Source organism: Quercus robur, chromosome 7 (genome assembly GCF_932294415.1).
Source record: "Quercus robur chromosome 7, dhQueRobu3.1, whole genome shotgun sequence".
Classification (NCBI taxonomy): Eukaryota; Viridiplantae; Streptophyta; class Magnoliopsida; order Fagales; family Fagaceae; genus Quercus; species Quercus robur.
Window position 1 is genome coordinate 18,626,494 of NC_065540.1, and position 16,862 is coordinate 18,643,355.

Below are 16,862 nucleotides of genomic sequence, written 5' to 3' on the forward strand. Positions count from 1 at the left end.
CTACTGTAATATACTTGTTAGCGAATACTACTATGGCACTAACCGTGTTTAATAAATAAATTGGTGATGTTGAGAATCAATAACAACATATTAATTAACTGTTTTTTTTATGATCAACATAATAATTAACTTAGTTGTTTTGAAAATGTTGTATCTAATATAATAATAAAAAACGAGCTTGATGAGGTATACTATAAATTAAGGTAGTACGAAAATAGAGTAGATGGAGAAAAGAAGCAGCAGACGTACGTCATGGATGGTGGAATAAAGCTAGGGGGGAAGGGACCTACGTAATTAGTATTAGTGTTAGCCACTAAGCAAGACAAACGTCGGAGACTAAGGTGAAAAGCTCTCTCTTTCCACGTACTTCAGACCAACCAAATTTCCACTAATAAGGACAATTTTAATGTCCAAAATTCACCTTCCTAGCAACGAGAGCGAACGTGGTTTTGGAATTAAGTTTTAAGAATCCAATGCATTGTCACTCTCATTCTCCACATTAACCCATCTTCAATAATCATATTCTCTCTCTCTCTCTCTCTCTTCTAGTAGCTATAGAAAGAAAGAACCATGTCAAGAATTCATCCTGCTTGTCAGAATAGAAGCCATGATGATACGTTAACTTTGGAGGAAAGGAGCGAAGAAGATACTGATCAGCTTCAGCTACAACGTCTAGTACGTCCTTCTGTGCTCACCGTGTGGAAGCGATCTAGCATGACTTTCCAGGGGACTGACGGATTCACCGTTTTTGACCACCATGGAAGGCTGGCTTTTCGAGTTGACAACTATTCCAGGAAAAGCTCTTGCAATATTATTAAAGGAGGAGGACTCATCCTCATGGACGGAGCTGGAAATGCTTTGCTAACTCTCAAACCCCAGGTATATTATACATCGATCAATGGATCTCTCGTGTGTTGTATTTGTATATACCCTGCTCAACTACTCCTATACTTGACTGTTACTGTTATAGATATTATATCATGATGATAGATCATATATAATCACCACTACTATATGTGTGTAAGCTCTGCTATATATATAAAATCATATCATATAAAATATATATAAATGTATTGCGTCGTACATGAACAGGTATTTAGCATGCAATACCAGTGGAATGCATATAGAGGAGAAGATAAAATGGGAAAAAGGGTGACTAGTACTACTTCAAAGGTATTCTCGATGAGAAGTGGATCAACGCTTTTCCACAGTAGCAAAGACGAGGCAATAGTGATGATGATGGGATCATCATCATCATCATCATCAGGACCTAGTACTAATGATATTAATACTGATCATCATCATAAGACACCAGATTTCAGGATCGAGGGATGTTTTAGGAGGCGAAATTGCAAAATAATAAAGTGTAGCAGTGGAGAAATGGTGGCAAGGATTGCTAGGAAGAGAGTGAACAACAGGAGGATATTGCTTGGAGATGACGTTTTCAGCCTAGCAGTACAACCTGGCTTCGACCCTCAGCTTATTATGGCCTTTGTAATTATCTTGGACCGCATTTGCAGTAAGCCATTTGCCCCGGTCTTGTGTTCCTAATTAAAAAATAAAATTCTAGTGTATATGTATATTCATTTCTACACACCAAATACTGTCCGATAAAACACGATACACCATACATAAAATCTCATGCGTTCTGTGTTCACTGTTCAGTCCTTCTTCAGGAAAAAAGTCATCTCGGCCGGGGATTTTTTTTTTTTTTTAATATAATCGAACTTAATTCCAAGCATACATGTATTTTGAATAACATTCATGTTCCGTTTGGGTTGAGAGAGAGGAAGGAGGAGTAGAGTAGAGTAGAGTAAAGTAGATTTAACACAAAATTAGCTTATTTTTAACCAATTCTACTCTACTCCCCTCCACTCCCCCTTCTTCCCCCCTCCATCCAAACAGGCCTTAATGAATTGAATTGATGCTTTTTACATCTATATACTTGCACTTTAGAATCTCTTTGATATGTCATGTTTATTGGTTGAGACTAGAGATGAGTCAAGATGATGATCCAACTCCTCTTCTTCAGTGGCTACTAGGAACTAAGTACGAACTCACGCCTGTATGCTGGACAATTATGGTTATGGACTGGCATTTTAATCTAGATGTTATGTTAGTATCTTGACCTTAATTTACTTGAATTTTCAAATCAATCCTTAAAGTTATTAATTTTTATGAATTAATCTAATCTATTTAATTTGGTAATCCACCATACAGTCCTTCCATGCGTGATTTTGGTAGGCCTTGGCCTCTGTATTAGACTCGTTCTTGGCAATCCTAGCTAATTCACTACTCACACTAATATTAATATAAATCCATATACTAAGCCAGACATCCCACCTGCAGCTTCTTGCCTAATTAAGGGATACCTCTCTCCCAATCATAACTAATCTTTTAGTTGTAAATATAATTTTAGAAGAGAATTAGAACCTCCACTTACACATTCCACTAGAGATTTATGGCATACACAGATAGCACAGTCTATCCCCAACTCTCCCCGACAGTCGAAAGGGATTCAGAAATCAAAATCACAAGGCCCTCCTTCAGTTCAGGTCGAGAGGTGGCATGAATCATGCAATGCATTGCTATACAGTATACACTACTAAAGAAATAAAGCACAAGTAGCAATTTGTGGTTATAACAATTTCTTTTCTTTTTCTTTTTCTTTTTGATAGGTATGATTGCATCTTTTACAACTAACGCCAAAAAAGTGCTCTGGCACCAGCAGCACCTCTTTCCACAATTTTATACTACCATCTTGTACCCAAACTCAGTATAAGCGGTCAAAACAATACAGATAGTCAGATACAAATAAATCCATGCCACGACTAACTTGGCAATTACATGAGATCTTTATACTAATGGATGAAGGACAACATGCTATCACCAACCCTAGTGGCTCATCTGTGATGTTAGTACTATGAAAAATCCATTAACCTTGTTAACAATAATCAAAGAAAATACGGGCCAAACGCCTGGCCATATATGTGCCCCAGATGGTCCAACATCACTCAGTCACCAGACACATAAGTCTTGTCCTCATAATACCTTTTCTCACTTGCCGCCTTCTTCTCATTACGCTTCTGCAGTGGAGTAAAAAAAATTTAATCTTATATTTCAACCAGAAAGGCATCAAAAGCAGGCAAAACAATGAAAAGTTGAATAACATTCCAAATCTCTTTTGACTCTAGGACATACTGTTATTTCTTTAAGCAGACATCCTAAATGCAATGCTTCTCATCCCTATAAAATTTTGTTTTGTCTTTTTCATAGAAGTTTTAAAACCTTTTCAATCTCTACATTATTTGATGAAAATAGTAGGATTGAATTTCTGATCAAAAGTACCAAAAAGTGTGTAGTTGAGAATAGGAGAACCTGGTATGCTTCATGGTTTGATACGATCCTCCTAATTATTGTGGTAGTTGTGACATCCAGGGGACTTTCCAAAATTTTAAAGATACCCATACTGATCGGAACATCATATGGGTTGGATGTTTCCTGTAAGTAAAAATAATGTCAGTCAACAGCTAAAATATAAAATTTTATAATTTCGGAAGAATTACATACAGGATGAATCAAACATTATGAAAACTGCTACTTCGATCAATAGTATCACCACTAGAAACATATTTTAAAATTTACCTTCTGAAAATCATGATTCTCTGCTACTGTTCCATGGACAACTAGCGAGATGTTGAAGGTAATGATCTGCACCAAAAAATTCCACTAAGTTCCACCTTTGAAAATAACATAAAGAATGCCCTGACCACATCTTGGAAAATCCACAAACCCAATGAACAATTAACAAAACCACAATCAGACCAGAAAGAAAAACAGAATATTAAGAAAATATTTTCTTTTTTGATAATTTGATAGTTGGAAGAGGGGGGATTTGAACTTTTGAACCCTAGATGTTGCCATCAAAAACAAACACTAGGAGGTGTGTGTTGAGCTACAAGGCTATCAGCAACAGATTATTAAGACAATTACAAAATGAATTTAGATCTCAAGTACCTAATGACTTAAACCAAAGGGAAAACTCGATCCACTTGAATCATGCAAAAATCAGAATAATCTGAGCATTTGAAAGACTCATTTTGCAACTTTATCACACCAATTTGAGCTTATCTTCCCAGGACATTTTAAAGACATTAACACCTGGCACTCTAATACCAGCACAGCAATTTTCTCAGAACAGTATGACCATGCAATGTTGCGAGAAATCCATAGCCAATGCAACTGATGGGATGGAGGGGGAAAAGGGCAGTTTATAGCCATCATGGTCCTACAACAGCCATAGAAATTAGAAAAAAGCCTCTATCTTCATTAAAAAAAAATGCATTTGGAAATCTGTGAGCTGAATAGCAATTAACTTAAAACTAAGGTCTGCTTAGTATCTGTGATAATGACCACAAGAAGTAATGAATGCGCTGGAAAGTAATGCATAACAGGATGCCAGTACTGCTTGCAATAGCAGATAGGAGTGTTATTGCTTTATAGGGTTGTTCTAAGAGAGAAAATATAACATGTACTGGTATGGTAATATGGATGCAAGAGTGTTTTTTGGGAGCAATAGGTTGGTGCATATTGGTGGTTAGTAAATTTGTGCTGGGTGGCTTCAAATGAAGCGGACGGTGGGCTTGAAATATGCGAGGATAGCTACAAATGTTGACACTTGCTTGTACTTATTGCATGTAACTGTAAGTGTTCACGGACTTTTCTTCTTTTCTCTTTTTTTTTTTTTTTTTTTTTTTTTTTTTTTGGGTGTAAATTAACTTTTAAACCTTAAGAGTTTTAGGTATTCTTGAATGCTTCCTTTGAAACTTACACTTTCAAAATGTTTCATTTAAATCTCAAAGTTTCTAAAAATGTTTTATTTAAACCTTCTATCACATTTTTTCTGTTAATCCCATTAGACATCACATGGCTAACTGCTTTGTATGAATTTTATTTCAAAATTTGAGGTTTAAATGAAACTCACCCAAGACTCCAAGACTCTAAGGTTTAAAAAAAATTATTTGAAACTATAAGGTTTAAATGAAACTTCTTTAAAAAAAATTGAGGTTTAAATGTAACTTTTTGAAAGTTTAAGTTTAAATGAAATGTACTTTATTTCTGTCCGCATGTGTGAGGCTATCCTAGGTCCACCATCCAACTTTTTCCCTGGAAGAGTGTTTGGTGTACTGAGGCCCTTAAGGGTCCTTTGGTTGGAATGATGGAAAAGTGAGACAGAAAATGGGAAGGGGATAAAAAAGTAGGGAGATAGAAGATATTTTAGTTTTCTCTGTGTGTGTTTGGTTTGGGGGTGAAAAAGTGGAGAGATGGAAAACTCTTTTATTTGGCTAAAGAGAAAAGTGAGAGAATGGAAAAGGTAGTTTGTATAAATTTACTCTTATGCCCTTATTACATAATATATAAGAAATAATTTTTTTATACTCATTAAATAATAAAAATATTACTTATTATCAATTAAAATTAATAAAATAACACTTAATAAAAATTTATACATCATACATATTATATTACTTTTACTTTTACTTGTTATTATAATATATTATATATTTTTTGTATATAAAAAAAAATGGACACATTACAAAAAACAAAATAAGGAAGATTTGGTTGGGTAGAGACTCTAGAGAGACAGCTGTGGAATGTAGTGGAAAGAGAAAAACTATAAGAAAGAAGATGTGTGGTTAGTTGGGCATAGTTACTATTTTAACAAGGGGTAAAAACACAAAAGCACGGGCTGAAGCAACATTCCACAAAATCAACCTAGTTTTCTCCCCTCCCCAATTTGGGGAGAAAACGCCCAAGCCCCACCAATTTGCCCTCCTAAAATTCCTCCAACCAAGAACACAAAAAAAAATTCTTTCTCACTTTTCTCTCCACCTTTTCCATCCCTCCTAAAATCACCCCAACCAAATGGGGCTTAAAAGGATCTCCTTTGTCTGGACAGCAGCCTAGGCGAAGATCCCTACTTGTTATTCTTATAATCTTATCAAGTGAGGCTTTTCCTTGGGTGGTGTTGTATGTGCAAGTTTAAGGGAGAGACGGTAGATCACTTGTTGATCCATTGTGATATTGCTTATGACTAATGAAGTTTGATTTTCAAAACATTTGGGATTCATTGGGTGTTACCAAGGAGGGTGGTGGATCTTCTGGCTAGGTTGAGGAATTGGTTTGGGGAAGCACTCTTTAGATATTTTTTGTACTGTTATGTTCATCATCGTGCTTCCCCTTGGATATTTTTTGTACTGTTATGTTCATTATTGTAAGCTTGATGTAACCTTTTTTTTTTTTTTTTTTTTCCGATTATTCAAGAGTTGGGGCAGGGGGATTTGAACCCTGGATATCTCCATTGGAAACACTAAGGGGTGCTAACCAGTTGAGCTACAAGGCTCTTGCAACATAACTTTTTTTTTTCAATAAGTTTTATTACATAAAAAATTATAATTAAAAAAAAAAAAAAGCTCTAAGGTTAAATTTTTTTTTTTGGGGGGGGGGGAAGGGGGGATTTATAAATAATTTATTCTGGTAATCACAGTTTTCATAAATTTATCATTAACTATAAGAAAGTAAAGAGATATATACGGTGTTCTAGTGCATGCCCCACAGTTTTCAGATCAGTTTTCCAACCATACAGCAGAAAATAAATCATTTTCACTGAAAATATTTTTCAAGAAAGGGGCTCTAATCAGAATAAGAAATCAACTAAAACCACGATAAAGAAATTTATAAAAGCAAAAGAATGAAAGACATAAACTGCACAACATTAAATTATAGAGAAAAACTAACCATGTCTTTTGACACCTCCCATGGAGCACCAATTATCACCTCATCCACATAGCGGCAGGCAAGAACGCTTAAACTTCTTTCATGAAGATTCATTATAGGGCGATGTGCTCCCCTAGTAGCACTGCAGAGCCATTGTACAACAAATGCAGATATTTAAGATTTAAAGATATTTAGACTTTTTTTTGTGTACACGTGCGTGTGAACATGTATAGAACATCTCAAAGTTTCTTTACATGTAGAAGATGTTGAATTAAACCTAAAACCAAAAATAAAAATTGTTCAAGCTCTACAGAAAACAAATTCACAATCAAAAGGCTACACCAAAAAGTAATCATGCATTTGAAGGAAGTTTCTATGAGCTATTGAACTGTTACGGCCAAACTGCAATTCTATAAAATAATACAAACAGATGTAATTGTAAGAAAGAATATAAGTTAGAGACAGATTATGCAGTTTTCGAACAACAATCATTGAAGAAAAAGGCAATTGTGATCTGTTAATTAGAATTTTACAAAACTCACAAGGATACCTGACACCAAAAGAGACACAAATAATCACCTACCTCCACAAAAATACTCATATCTCCAAACACTTAGGTTTAGGAAATATAATCCACATCCCATTAATCAAAAGGCTTGACTTGACACGGGAATAAAACTGTAGTATAATTGTAAAGTTTCAGTCTGAAGCATACTTTCAACTTACAGTCTGAAGTGTGGATATATATATATATATATATATATTGGATAATTGGTGTGGATATATGAAATAGCTTATAAATGCATATACTATAATCCAAACTAGTACAGAAATTGACTGTGGCAGACATGCTCTACATAGGCTTAGATACCCAACAAAAACACACATGCAAGAGGAACTCTAAAAAATGGCCAAAAAGTCAACTCTGGATTTGAAAGACTGAAGCACCTAAATTCTGAATTTTGGTATACAAAAATACCTGCAAGCTGCGAAAGTTATTATTTTTATAAAAACAACAGCCAATTGCAGTTCACTATCTTCCCAAAAAATTAATTCCTCATGTATTTTCAATCCATAATTCTTTTCCCACAGCAATTAAATTGAGTGGACTAGTGTTATGAGTTTTTATGCTACGTTTGTTCAACAGATTCTAGAAAATGTTTTCTGCACTTTCCGGTGTTCAACGTGGTGAAAGATATTGGTCCACGGAAAATAACCCAAAGGAGGCAAAAAAATGTTTTCCACTTTCATTCCTTTGTGGGCCACCCAGAAAAAATATTCCCAGGATTATTTTCTGGCTAAACAACAACAACAATAGGAGCCTTAGTCCCATAACTTTTGGGGTTGACCATGGATCCTTAACAAAGTAATTGGAATTGACCACATATTCTTCTCCGTTATTCTATTGTATCCAAAATCAAATTCTTTGCTACCTTCTATGTTAACCAGTTCTGGTGGGATCAATTGCCTGTAGGTTTTACTAGCTAGAGGCAAGAGTTAAAAGGATTCTTCTTAAGAAAAGTTCCCTACATTATCCCCAAAAAAAAATTCCGCAAATGTTATTTTAGGCCTTCCTAACTTTTTTCGTCCGAATCAAATCACTCTTTCCGCAGAAAAAAAAAAATAGCGTTAATGAAAGAATGTCATAAATTACAATTCCTCATGTTCACTTGAATCTTCTTCTTTTCTTTCTTTTTTTTTTTGGTGGGTGGGGGGGAGGGGGAGAGCTCCTTAGCTAGATAATTTTATACAAATTTCAATTTCTTTTTTCAATTCATTCCCTTAACTTGTCCCAAAATTTTGTATTAAAATTCCATATTTAAAGATATTAATGATTTATCCAAGTTGACTTAATATCCTCTTCTGCGATACCCCTTAAAACATACAAGTAAAGTTCCACCCAAATCAGGGTTTTGAGTACAGGAATATTAGAAAGAGGGAAAAAAAATGATAAAGAACAAATAAAAAGTCGCGCATAACCACAATGTTGACTTATGGACAAAGGGGGGAGTAAGAAAAGAAGGTTGCAACCTGACTGTCTGATCATTGTGTATCCCAACAAGTAGAAAATCTCCAAGCTCCCTAGCAACCCTCAAGATCTATACAAAACAAATGGTCAACAACAAAATGTATAAAATCTCTCTTCTTGACCTGCAGAAATTGGTTGTCATTATCTAAATTAAGACAGAACGTTTTTGAAAGTTGGAAGAAAAAAAAGCTTCCAAAGTAAAGCATCTACAAATGTAAACTTGTTTAGATTTTTTTTTTTTTTTTTTTTAATAGACAATATGTGAAAGAAACAATGAAGAAAAAGCAAGAAGGGCAAATCCATCTGCAGGAGTTAATGGTAGTAAGGCTTATAAAATAAAAAGTAGTTAATGATAGTCATAAAAATAATTGTAATGAACTACCACAGAAAATAAAGAGAATGACACTCCACAAGAAGTATCAACAAGGAAAGCAAACAAGGATACTGCAAGTGACAGAGATTCCTCTCAAAACTGCAGCTTTGGAATCAGTTGTGATTAGGGACAATGAGCTTTATTCCTTTTACTTCCTTTTTTTTTTCTTTTTCTTTTTCTTTTTCTTTTTGTGAGGGGATGGAATTATGATGAAATGGTCAGAAGAATGGAGACATGACTCAAAGTAAAAATTCCCAGAGGATGGTTGTTGGATACTAAACCTGTAGCTGTACTGACTTTATTTCAAATTAGAGCCTGGTGGTGTCTGGAGAATAAGATGTGCAGAGTGAAGACACCATATTGTGTTACAAGAAAATTCATTGATATAACATTACTGATATATTAGTTGGGTCTTATGTAATTATAGCAGGTTGTTGTATCAGATAAAGTAAGCTGTGTTGTCCTATGACTTCCAATGGAGTTTAAAGACTGAAAATCACAAGGGAGAAAATCCATCCATCCCTCTAGACCATAAACTTCGTCACTCATACAATCAATGCATTCATCCATCTAGCCATGACTTTGTTAACTTATTCATGTGAGAGAAGAAGAAGAAGAAGAAGAAGAAGAAGAAGAAGAAGAAGAAGAAGTCCAAATAGCACCTCAACATGTCCAGCATGAAAAAGATCAAATGCACCATCTATATAAATTATGCGAGCATCCGGTCTTGGCCCCTGAAACAACAGGCATGAAAAGTTAATAAAAAATTTAACAAGGTAGACTTCACAGACAATACTTCGAAGAAAATGCATTTTCAAAGAAATCAAAGAGGGTGAGAACTCTAGTAAAAGCAAGAAGGAAAAGATAATAAGGTTCCTTATCATAATCGGTGGGGAAAAAAATGAAACAATAAGAAGTAGGGAGGGCCATTGATCTGTACAGCATAATCATCCAACTGCAAATTTATAGCATATTTCCCTCATTAGCTAACAAGAGAATGTAGCCAAAAGCAGAAGTTAACCTAAAAAAATAAACAAGTTTTCTAATACTATGAGTAGAGGATGATCTCACTAGGCATCTATTCAATTTCGGTTGAACTCATCAAGGCCTAATCCAACTTTCTAGAGTCACAGTTTCTGTCAAGATGATGAAGACAATAAATCTAAATCCCTAGGTTGAGAGAAGGAAGACAAGATATTTGGTAATGCTCCTATATTACTTTCAGGGATTCAGCTCCCAAGTACTTTCTCCCATTTACAGATGCCAAGGATGCATGCAAATTAAAACTTAAATGGCTATGAGAACAATAGTGCCACATCATCTGATCCACGTGCCTCAACTAAGCAGGAGCCATAAGGTTGGCTGAGAGGCATAACCTCATGCTGTAAGCCAGACACGCATTATTTTAACAACCTTTTCACATCCTATTTATTATAAACATTCAAGAAATATTTTAATTGAACTTGAAATCCACCATCAAAGCTAAAACAGATGACAGTCTCTACCCAATTAGAGAACCTTTTGCCACTGTGATTTCAATGAATTCAGTTACTATAAAGATCAAACCCAATGCACAAGGCTCCCAATTCTGCAAATTATGGGAGAGATGGTTTATAGGCAACCTTACCCCCAATTACCGTCTTGATATGAATTTACCAGCGAAAACTTCAATTTTTTTTTGTGGATAAGTGACATGAATATTTAATTAAAATAAAAGGTGAAATCTAAGTGTGTAGATAGTATCTTTTCTCAACAAATATAGAATAAAATCAATCAAGAAAAAAGAGATGAAGAAGAGATACTACCAAACAAATTAGACCACTCATACAAAGTTCATAGAAATAAGAATTTCAGCTAACGACTAGACAGCTCAACATCATTAAAGGTGCAGTTATTTCTCTCTTCCCAAGCCATTCAGGCAAAGAGGGTTGTTTTCCAAATCAAACTGTATCTACGTCATCTAAACAGTTGTTGCCAACTGAAATATACATCAATCACCCTCAGAGGTCTCACCCATTTCACACCAAACATCAAAAAAGGAAAGGACCAAAGGTCATTAGCAACTATACCATGAAAAAGCAAGTGATCAATACTGTTGCCAATCCATTTACACAAACAATACAAAGCCAATCCACCAAGATTATGTTTTATTTAATAAACTTAATTCCCAAGGCCGCTGTTCATACCAACAGGGGGAAAGGGGGGGGGGGGGGGGGTGAACCTTTTGATGAACTTTACTATTTCAATACTTATCTAAGAAAAATGTGTACCATTAAAGCCTCTTAAGGCCTAATAAAAGGATAAATATCAAATTTGACCACCACAGTTTATCTTCCAATTAGTCTATTAGCCCCTTTATTTTTTGGCATACTAGAATAAAGCTTATCAAAAGGATCCACAAACTCAAGTTCTAAATCATGGAATCGTGACCAAATCTAAGACTACAAGTATGATTACTCCCATTCTCAAGAATACCAAACAAGAATAAGCATATGTGCCTTTGTTGTCAGCAAACTTAAATTATTAACTATTTAAGGATAATGTCTGCACTATACATCATGCCAAAATTGCACCAATCCTCCATCACCTACCACAAACCTCAAGTAACCTGAACAACTCTCCCACCTAGTCCTAATACTTCTTCAAAGATTATGCCCATTAAGCCTCCTAACCAGTTCTAAGGTCTACGGTCTACCCACCCCACATTTCACTAAATCTCCACAACCATTGTCCAACAGTACTGGTTAAATGTAGTTGATTTTCTTGCGCCCAGGCCCTATGACAAAATGGGAAACAAATTAAATTCCAATAAAACAAATGAAATTTATATTCTTGACCTATCTGGCCCCCACAAGAAGTCTTTTTTAATGACTTAAGTATATATATTAAAAGTAGCACAAAAAAATAGGTGCAACATATATACATACAAGAGAAACATTTAAAAAAGAAACACTAGTTTCTATAATTTAAAAGATCTATAAACTCCAACAAGTTTGAGAAAGAGGAAACAATTTGTGGCAGCCATCCATTCCTAAAGAGAAAGTAAAAACAGAAACATAAATTCCAATACCAAATCCTTGCAACCTTCAAAACTCTGAGCATTTCTCTTGTTCCAAATGCACCACATTATGCATAAGGGAAAAGTATTCCAAATAGCATTACAATATCTTCTTTAGAGATCATCTCAGTTAGGCATGTTTTGTACAAGTTAAGATTCAATCAGGTCCATTTTCATTACAGTTTTTGTTTCTTCGAACACTAAACTTGATTTGAGCCCAAGACCAAAACCATTAGATCCTAAGCCTGTCAACCAGTAAGAAGTTTATCCATAACGGAGTACTTGGACTCCGTGGGCAGCTTGAGTTAATAATAACATCAAAGCGCTGCCAATGAGCTCTAACTCAAATGATACCTCCTTCCCTTGTAAGAGCAATATGGAGGGTGAGTTCAAGACCAACCATATGAGAGTTTAACTTAACAATAAAAAATAATAATAACATCAATGTGGTGCTTAAAGTTTTCATTAGTGAGAAGCTGATTACTTTCATGGGTAGCACCCAACTTGAACAGCCAAACTGGGCTCTCAAGAATCAGAGAAGAACCTATCACAATTTAGAAAATGGCTTAACAAGAGTAGATTCTTCATGTTCAAAACCCCAATCCTCCAACTGCTCCAGAGAAGCAAGCACCAAGATGCAAACTTAATTTGTTGAAAGTAAACAAGCTGAAATCATGTAAGTGAATAGGTCCGAAGGTAGTAAACCCATATGCCCATCATAAAGACCAAATATTCACCACACACACAAACACAGAACATACCTTCCCATTTGAAAATTGAACAATTCTGCGAGATGTTGGCAGAAAATGAGACACACGAGTTCCACTTCCAGATCCACCATCTTCAAATTTCTGGCTGTGACCATGGCTGAACTGTCTTTGCAAGGAAGAATGATTGTTACTGTCACTAATGGGTCTCTCTCGTACACAGAGAAGCATACGACCTGTAAACAAAGTTATCAGATAACAAATTTTAGAAGTAATAAATCCAACAGTATCAAGCATAGGGCAAAGCAGTCAATCATTTGAAACAAAAATTTAAAACACATATTTTATGCGGAAATTGGATGAGACATCTATATCAAGAAATGCTCCTTTAGTGAGCATGAATCAATAAAAGATTTTTTTTTTTTTTTTTTTTGGGTATAACAACAGAGCAAATAAAATTCGCAAAGCATTTAGATATAAAAAGTAAAACAACAAAAGGAAACTTCTAACCAGAAAATAAAATAGTAACAGGCAAGAGACCAGAAGATTAAATAAAGAATGTACAGCACACTAACACTCTCTGATCACCGCATTGCTGCTACCACCACTTCTAACCAAAGAGACTGCCTAGCATTGTTAGCTCTAAAGGGCCTAAGTGGGAGCTGATGCCAAGTAAGTAGCATTTTTTGGTTTGGGAGTACAGACCAATTGTAGTTAATTAGGCCATTTGTATCTGTTTTATTAAATCTATAAATTTGATATTCAGTAGTGATACAAAACCTGCCCTGTTAGAGAAAGAATGGGGAATATAATCTAACAAACTAACCAACAATGTCGGTGCTGGAGACTCCTTCAGTGCGCTTAATTTGCTTGTAGCGACCAGCCTTCTTGGCAAGAGCATAAGCATCAGTACCATCAGGAAGGACACAAGGGTCGTCCCCATGAATGATAAAATCAATGTTGTACTCGTCAAACAGCTTCTTCATGAAATCTTCAGTGATGGCATAAGGGGCATCAGGGATAACCTCGTCAACCCACTTCACGCCGTTAACCATAATCATCCTAAAATATAAAAAAAAAAACAAAGAAATTGAAGATAAAGATAAAGAGAGAGAGAAATGGATTAGTGTAATAGTAAGTACTCCACCTTTCATTAAGAGGGGTAACAGGAGGGCCTTTGTTGGCAATGATTTCGGGGTCACTGACAACACCAACGACCAATTGATCGCCAAGGGCACGAGCCTGACGGAGGGCATTGCAGTGGCCATAGTGCATCATGTCGAAACAACCATCCATGTACACCCTAACGCACCCTTTCTTCTTTTTCTTATCATTAAAGCTACACAGACTTGAAGGAAAAGGAAAATGAAGCTTCGATGATAGACCCAATAGCGACACCCCTAAAACCACACCTCCGATTAAGATCGTAGCCAGAAACCTCGCCGTACTCCGTATCTTTTCCTCATCCGAAACCCCCATATCACTGCTACTTTCTTTGCACGCCAACACAACACTAACACCAAATGAATCACTTCTTCTTCACTCTCTCCTACTCCTATTACCCTTTATATCATCTTTGCATCTCCTTTTTGTAGCCTATATGATATATTCTATTCCAAGATTGGGTTCTATATATTCTACCGCATTTGTTTTTGTTTGCCTCGCTCGCTCTTTTACTTTACTGCTACTACCTCTGCCTCTGCCTCTGCCTTGCCGGTCCCTCCAATGCTTAGGTTAAAGAATTTTGCAATTACGATTTTGGGCACCCCATCCTGCCGTGCCACTCACTCGCGCCCTCTTTCATTTCATTTTTATTTTTGTTTATGGACATGATTCGCCACGATACTCTCAACCGCTTCTACCAGCACCGCACTTTATTTCACTCTACTCACACGCTTTTTTGTTTTTTTTTTTTTTTAATAATTCACTACATAACGGGATGTGGGCAAGCGTGAAGCGATGCCTTTTTTTTTCTTTTTTTCTTTTTTTTGGGTGAGAATAGCACTTTTGTATTATACTAAGGTATCAATTGATTTTTTATGTACGTAGAAATTAAATCACAAATCTTTTATTCAATCATCAAAAATTCTACCAATTAAATTAATTGGAACTCATATTTATAAAAGATGCATTTAATTAGATATATAAGCATTGTTTGGCCAAGAATATTTAAATATAATTTTTTGTTTTGCAATCCATAAAATGGTGGGTCTCACACTTGAATTTATTATTTGTCTAATATTTTATAAATACAGTTTTCAAAAAATTGTATCATATTTTCTTGGTTTAGAACAGGATTTTAAAAATGGCTAAAGGATGTTTTCAGGGTATATAAAATGTTTTTAATAACATAGTGTAAGGACTCAATTTGTAGCGACCCAAAATTGGTTTATTGGGTTCGAATCTTAAAGATCCAAACAATAAATTTGTAGAGAATGGGATAAAAGGCTAGGTTTTGGTCACCGGACAGTGGTTAATCATGGTGTTCGTGGTAATCGCACAAGGGTAAACCGTACTTGCCCAAGAAGATTTTCTCCTCGGCACATCCTGGGAGGCTGTAGTACTAGACCCTCGTCCGATAGACTTAATGTTCTTATTATTCCTTTCACTTTTGGTTCCCATTCTTCCAGCCCCTTTTGGTGTATGAATTCTTACATTATATAGCCCCTTTCAGTTGATCCTGACCTTCCATCTGTTGATCAGGCAGGTAACCAATCGAGTGTCTGTTCCATCAGCCGCTTCCCCCCACTTTCTGTTAGTTGCAATAACCGAAACCACACTGTTCAGGGTCTTTTCCCATCAATGTGGCTAGGACATTTGTTGGCGCATTCAATACGAAGGTGACGTCTTTTCCTTGAACCACTCCCACACTGTACCCCCGTGCGAGTCCCATTCTACTCGCTTTTTCTTCTGGGAGCGCTTTGAGGGCTGCCTTTGATGACGTGTCGTTCTTCCCTTCTAGGCCTTGGGATGCCGAGGACAAGGTCATCCTCGGTTGCATCTCTAGGCCGTTTGGACTTTCGCTGCATGTCCTCGGCAACGACTCTCCTCGGCGCGAGCCTTGGGCCCTAATGGAAAATAGGTCGGGACCACAAATTCTCTGGCCCACACATAGTTATAAATAAATTGAAAACAATAAATCCCACATATTTATCCAAACTCTTTTATCTCTTAAATTAAGAGTTTATCTTTATCACAAAAAGAATTCTCACCCTTCAAATTTAAAACTTATCATTATAATAAATAAAAGAAATACATGATGAGCTATATTCCCTTGTAATTATTCACAAAAAAAAAAAGAAAAAAAAAAGGTAATCTACAAATTCTACACACTTTTTCTATATATTTTTTTAAAAACTCAAAAATAGAAATGGTCTCCCAAACACTTTTTTTTTTTTTTTAGTATTTTGAAAATTGTTCTTAAAAATAAGAGCCAAACACGTAAAATATAAAAATTATTATCTGAAAACTAATTTCAAGTTCAACTTTTTGAAAATTGTTTTTGTATTGTTTTGAAAACAAAAACAAAAATCCTCATACCAATCAGGCCCTAAATCAATCCCTCAAAAGAAACAAATTAAAATTACATAAATAAATCAAAGTTAGGCCGAAGCCTCTCATAAAAAAACCCTAAATTATCATACAAAAGCTATAAAAAAATCTCCTCCTTAAGGAAGTCAAAAACAACATAGTCTTCTAATAGGTAGCTTCATGCCTAACGAAATGCATCAGCACATTGATTTACTTCAATAAAGTGGTGTTTGATCTTCACCTGTGGTCAGTGGCAAAGCCATAATTTCAATTCAGTGGGGCAATATCAAAAGACAATAATAAAAAAATAAAATAAAATAACCTCAAAATGTTATCAATACTAATAATAAAATTATAAACTACAATAATTGTCATACAAAATCTATT

General features: G+C 35.4%; 2 protein-coding genes across 2 annotated transcripts; one reads left to right on the top strand and one right to left on the bottom strand.

The window, feature by feature from the left end:
• Positions 1-313: 313 nt before the first annotated feature.
• LOC126692627 (protein LURP-one-related 5-like) lies at positions 314-1,940 on the top strand. Its single transcript, XM_050388296.1, has 2 exons — positions 314-879; positions 1,093-1,940. The coding sequence occupies exons 1-2, from the start codon at positions 571-573 to the stop codon at positions 1,549-1,551; spliced, it is 768 nt and encodes a 255-aa protein (XP_050244253.1). The 5' UTR covers positions 314-570; the 3' UTR covers positions 1,552-1,940.
• Positions 1,941-2,700: 760 nt separating this feature from the next.
• On the bottom strand, positions 2,701-14,737 carry LOC126692626 (ethanolamine-phosphate cytidylyltransferase). The gene is made up of 9 exons (XM_050388295.1): positions 14,092-14,737; positions 13,771-14,006; positions 12,999-13,180; positions 9,842-9,913; positions 8,809-8,876; positions 6,799-6,919; positions 3,646-3,711; positions 3,379-3,501; positions 2,701-3,086 (listed from the first exon to the last, which is right to left on the bottom strand). Exons 1-9 carry the CDS (start codon positions 14,421-14,423, stop codon positions 3,015-3,017), a joined length of 1,272 nt encoding a protein of 423 aa, XP_050244252.1. The 5' UTR covers positions 14,424-14,737; the 3' UTR covers positions 2,701-3,014.
• Between the last annotated feature and the right edge of the window lie 2,125 nt (positions 14,738-16,862).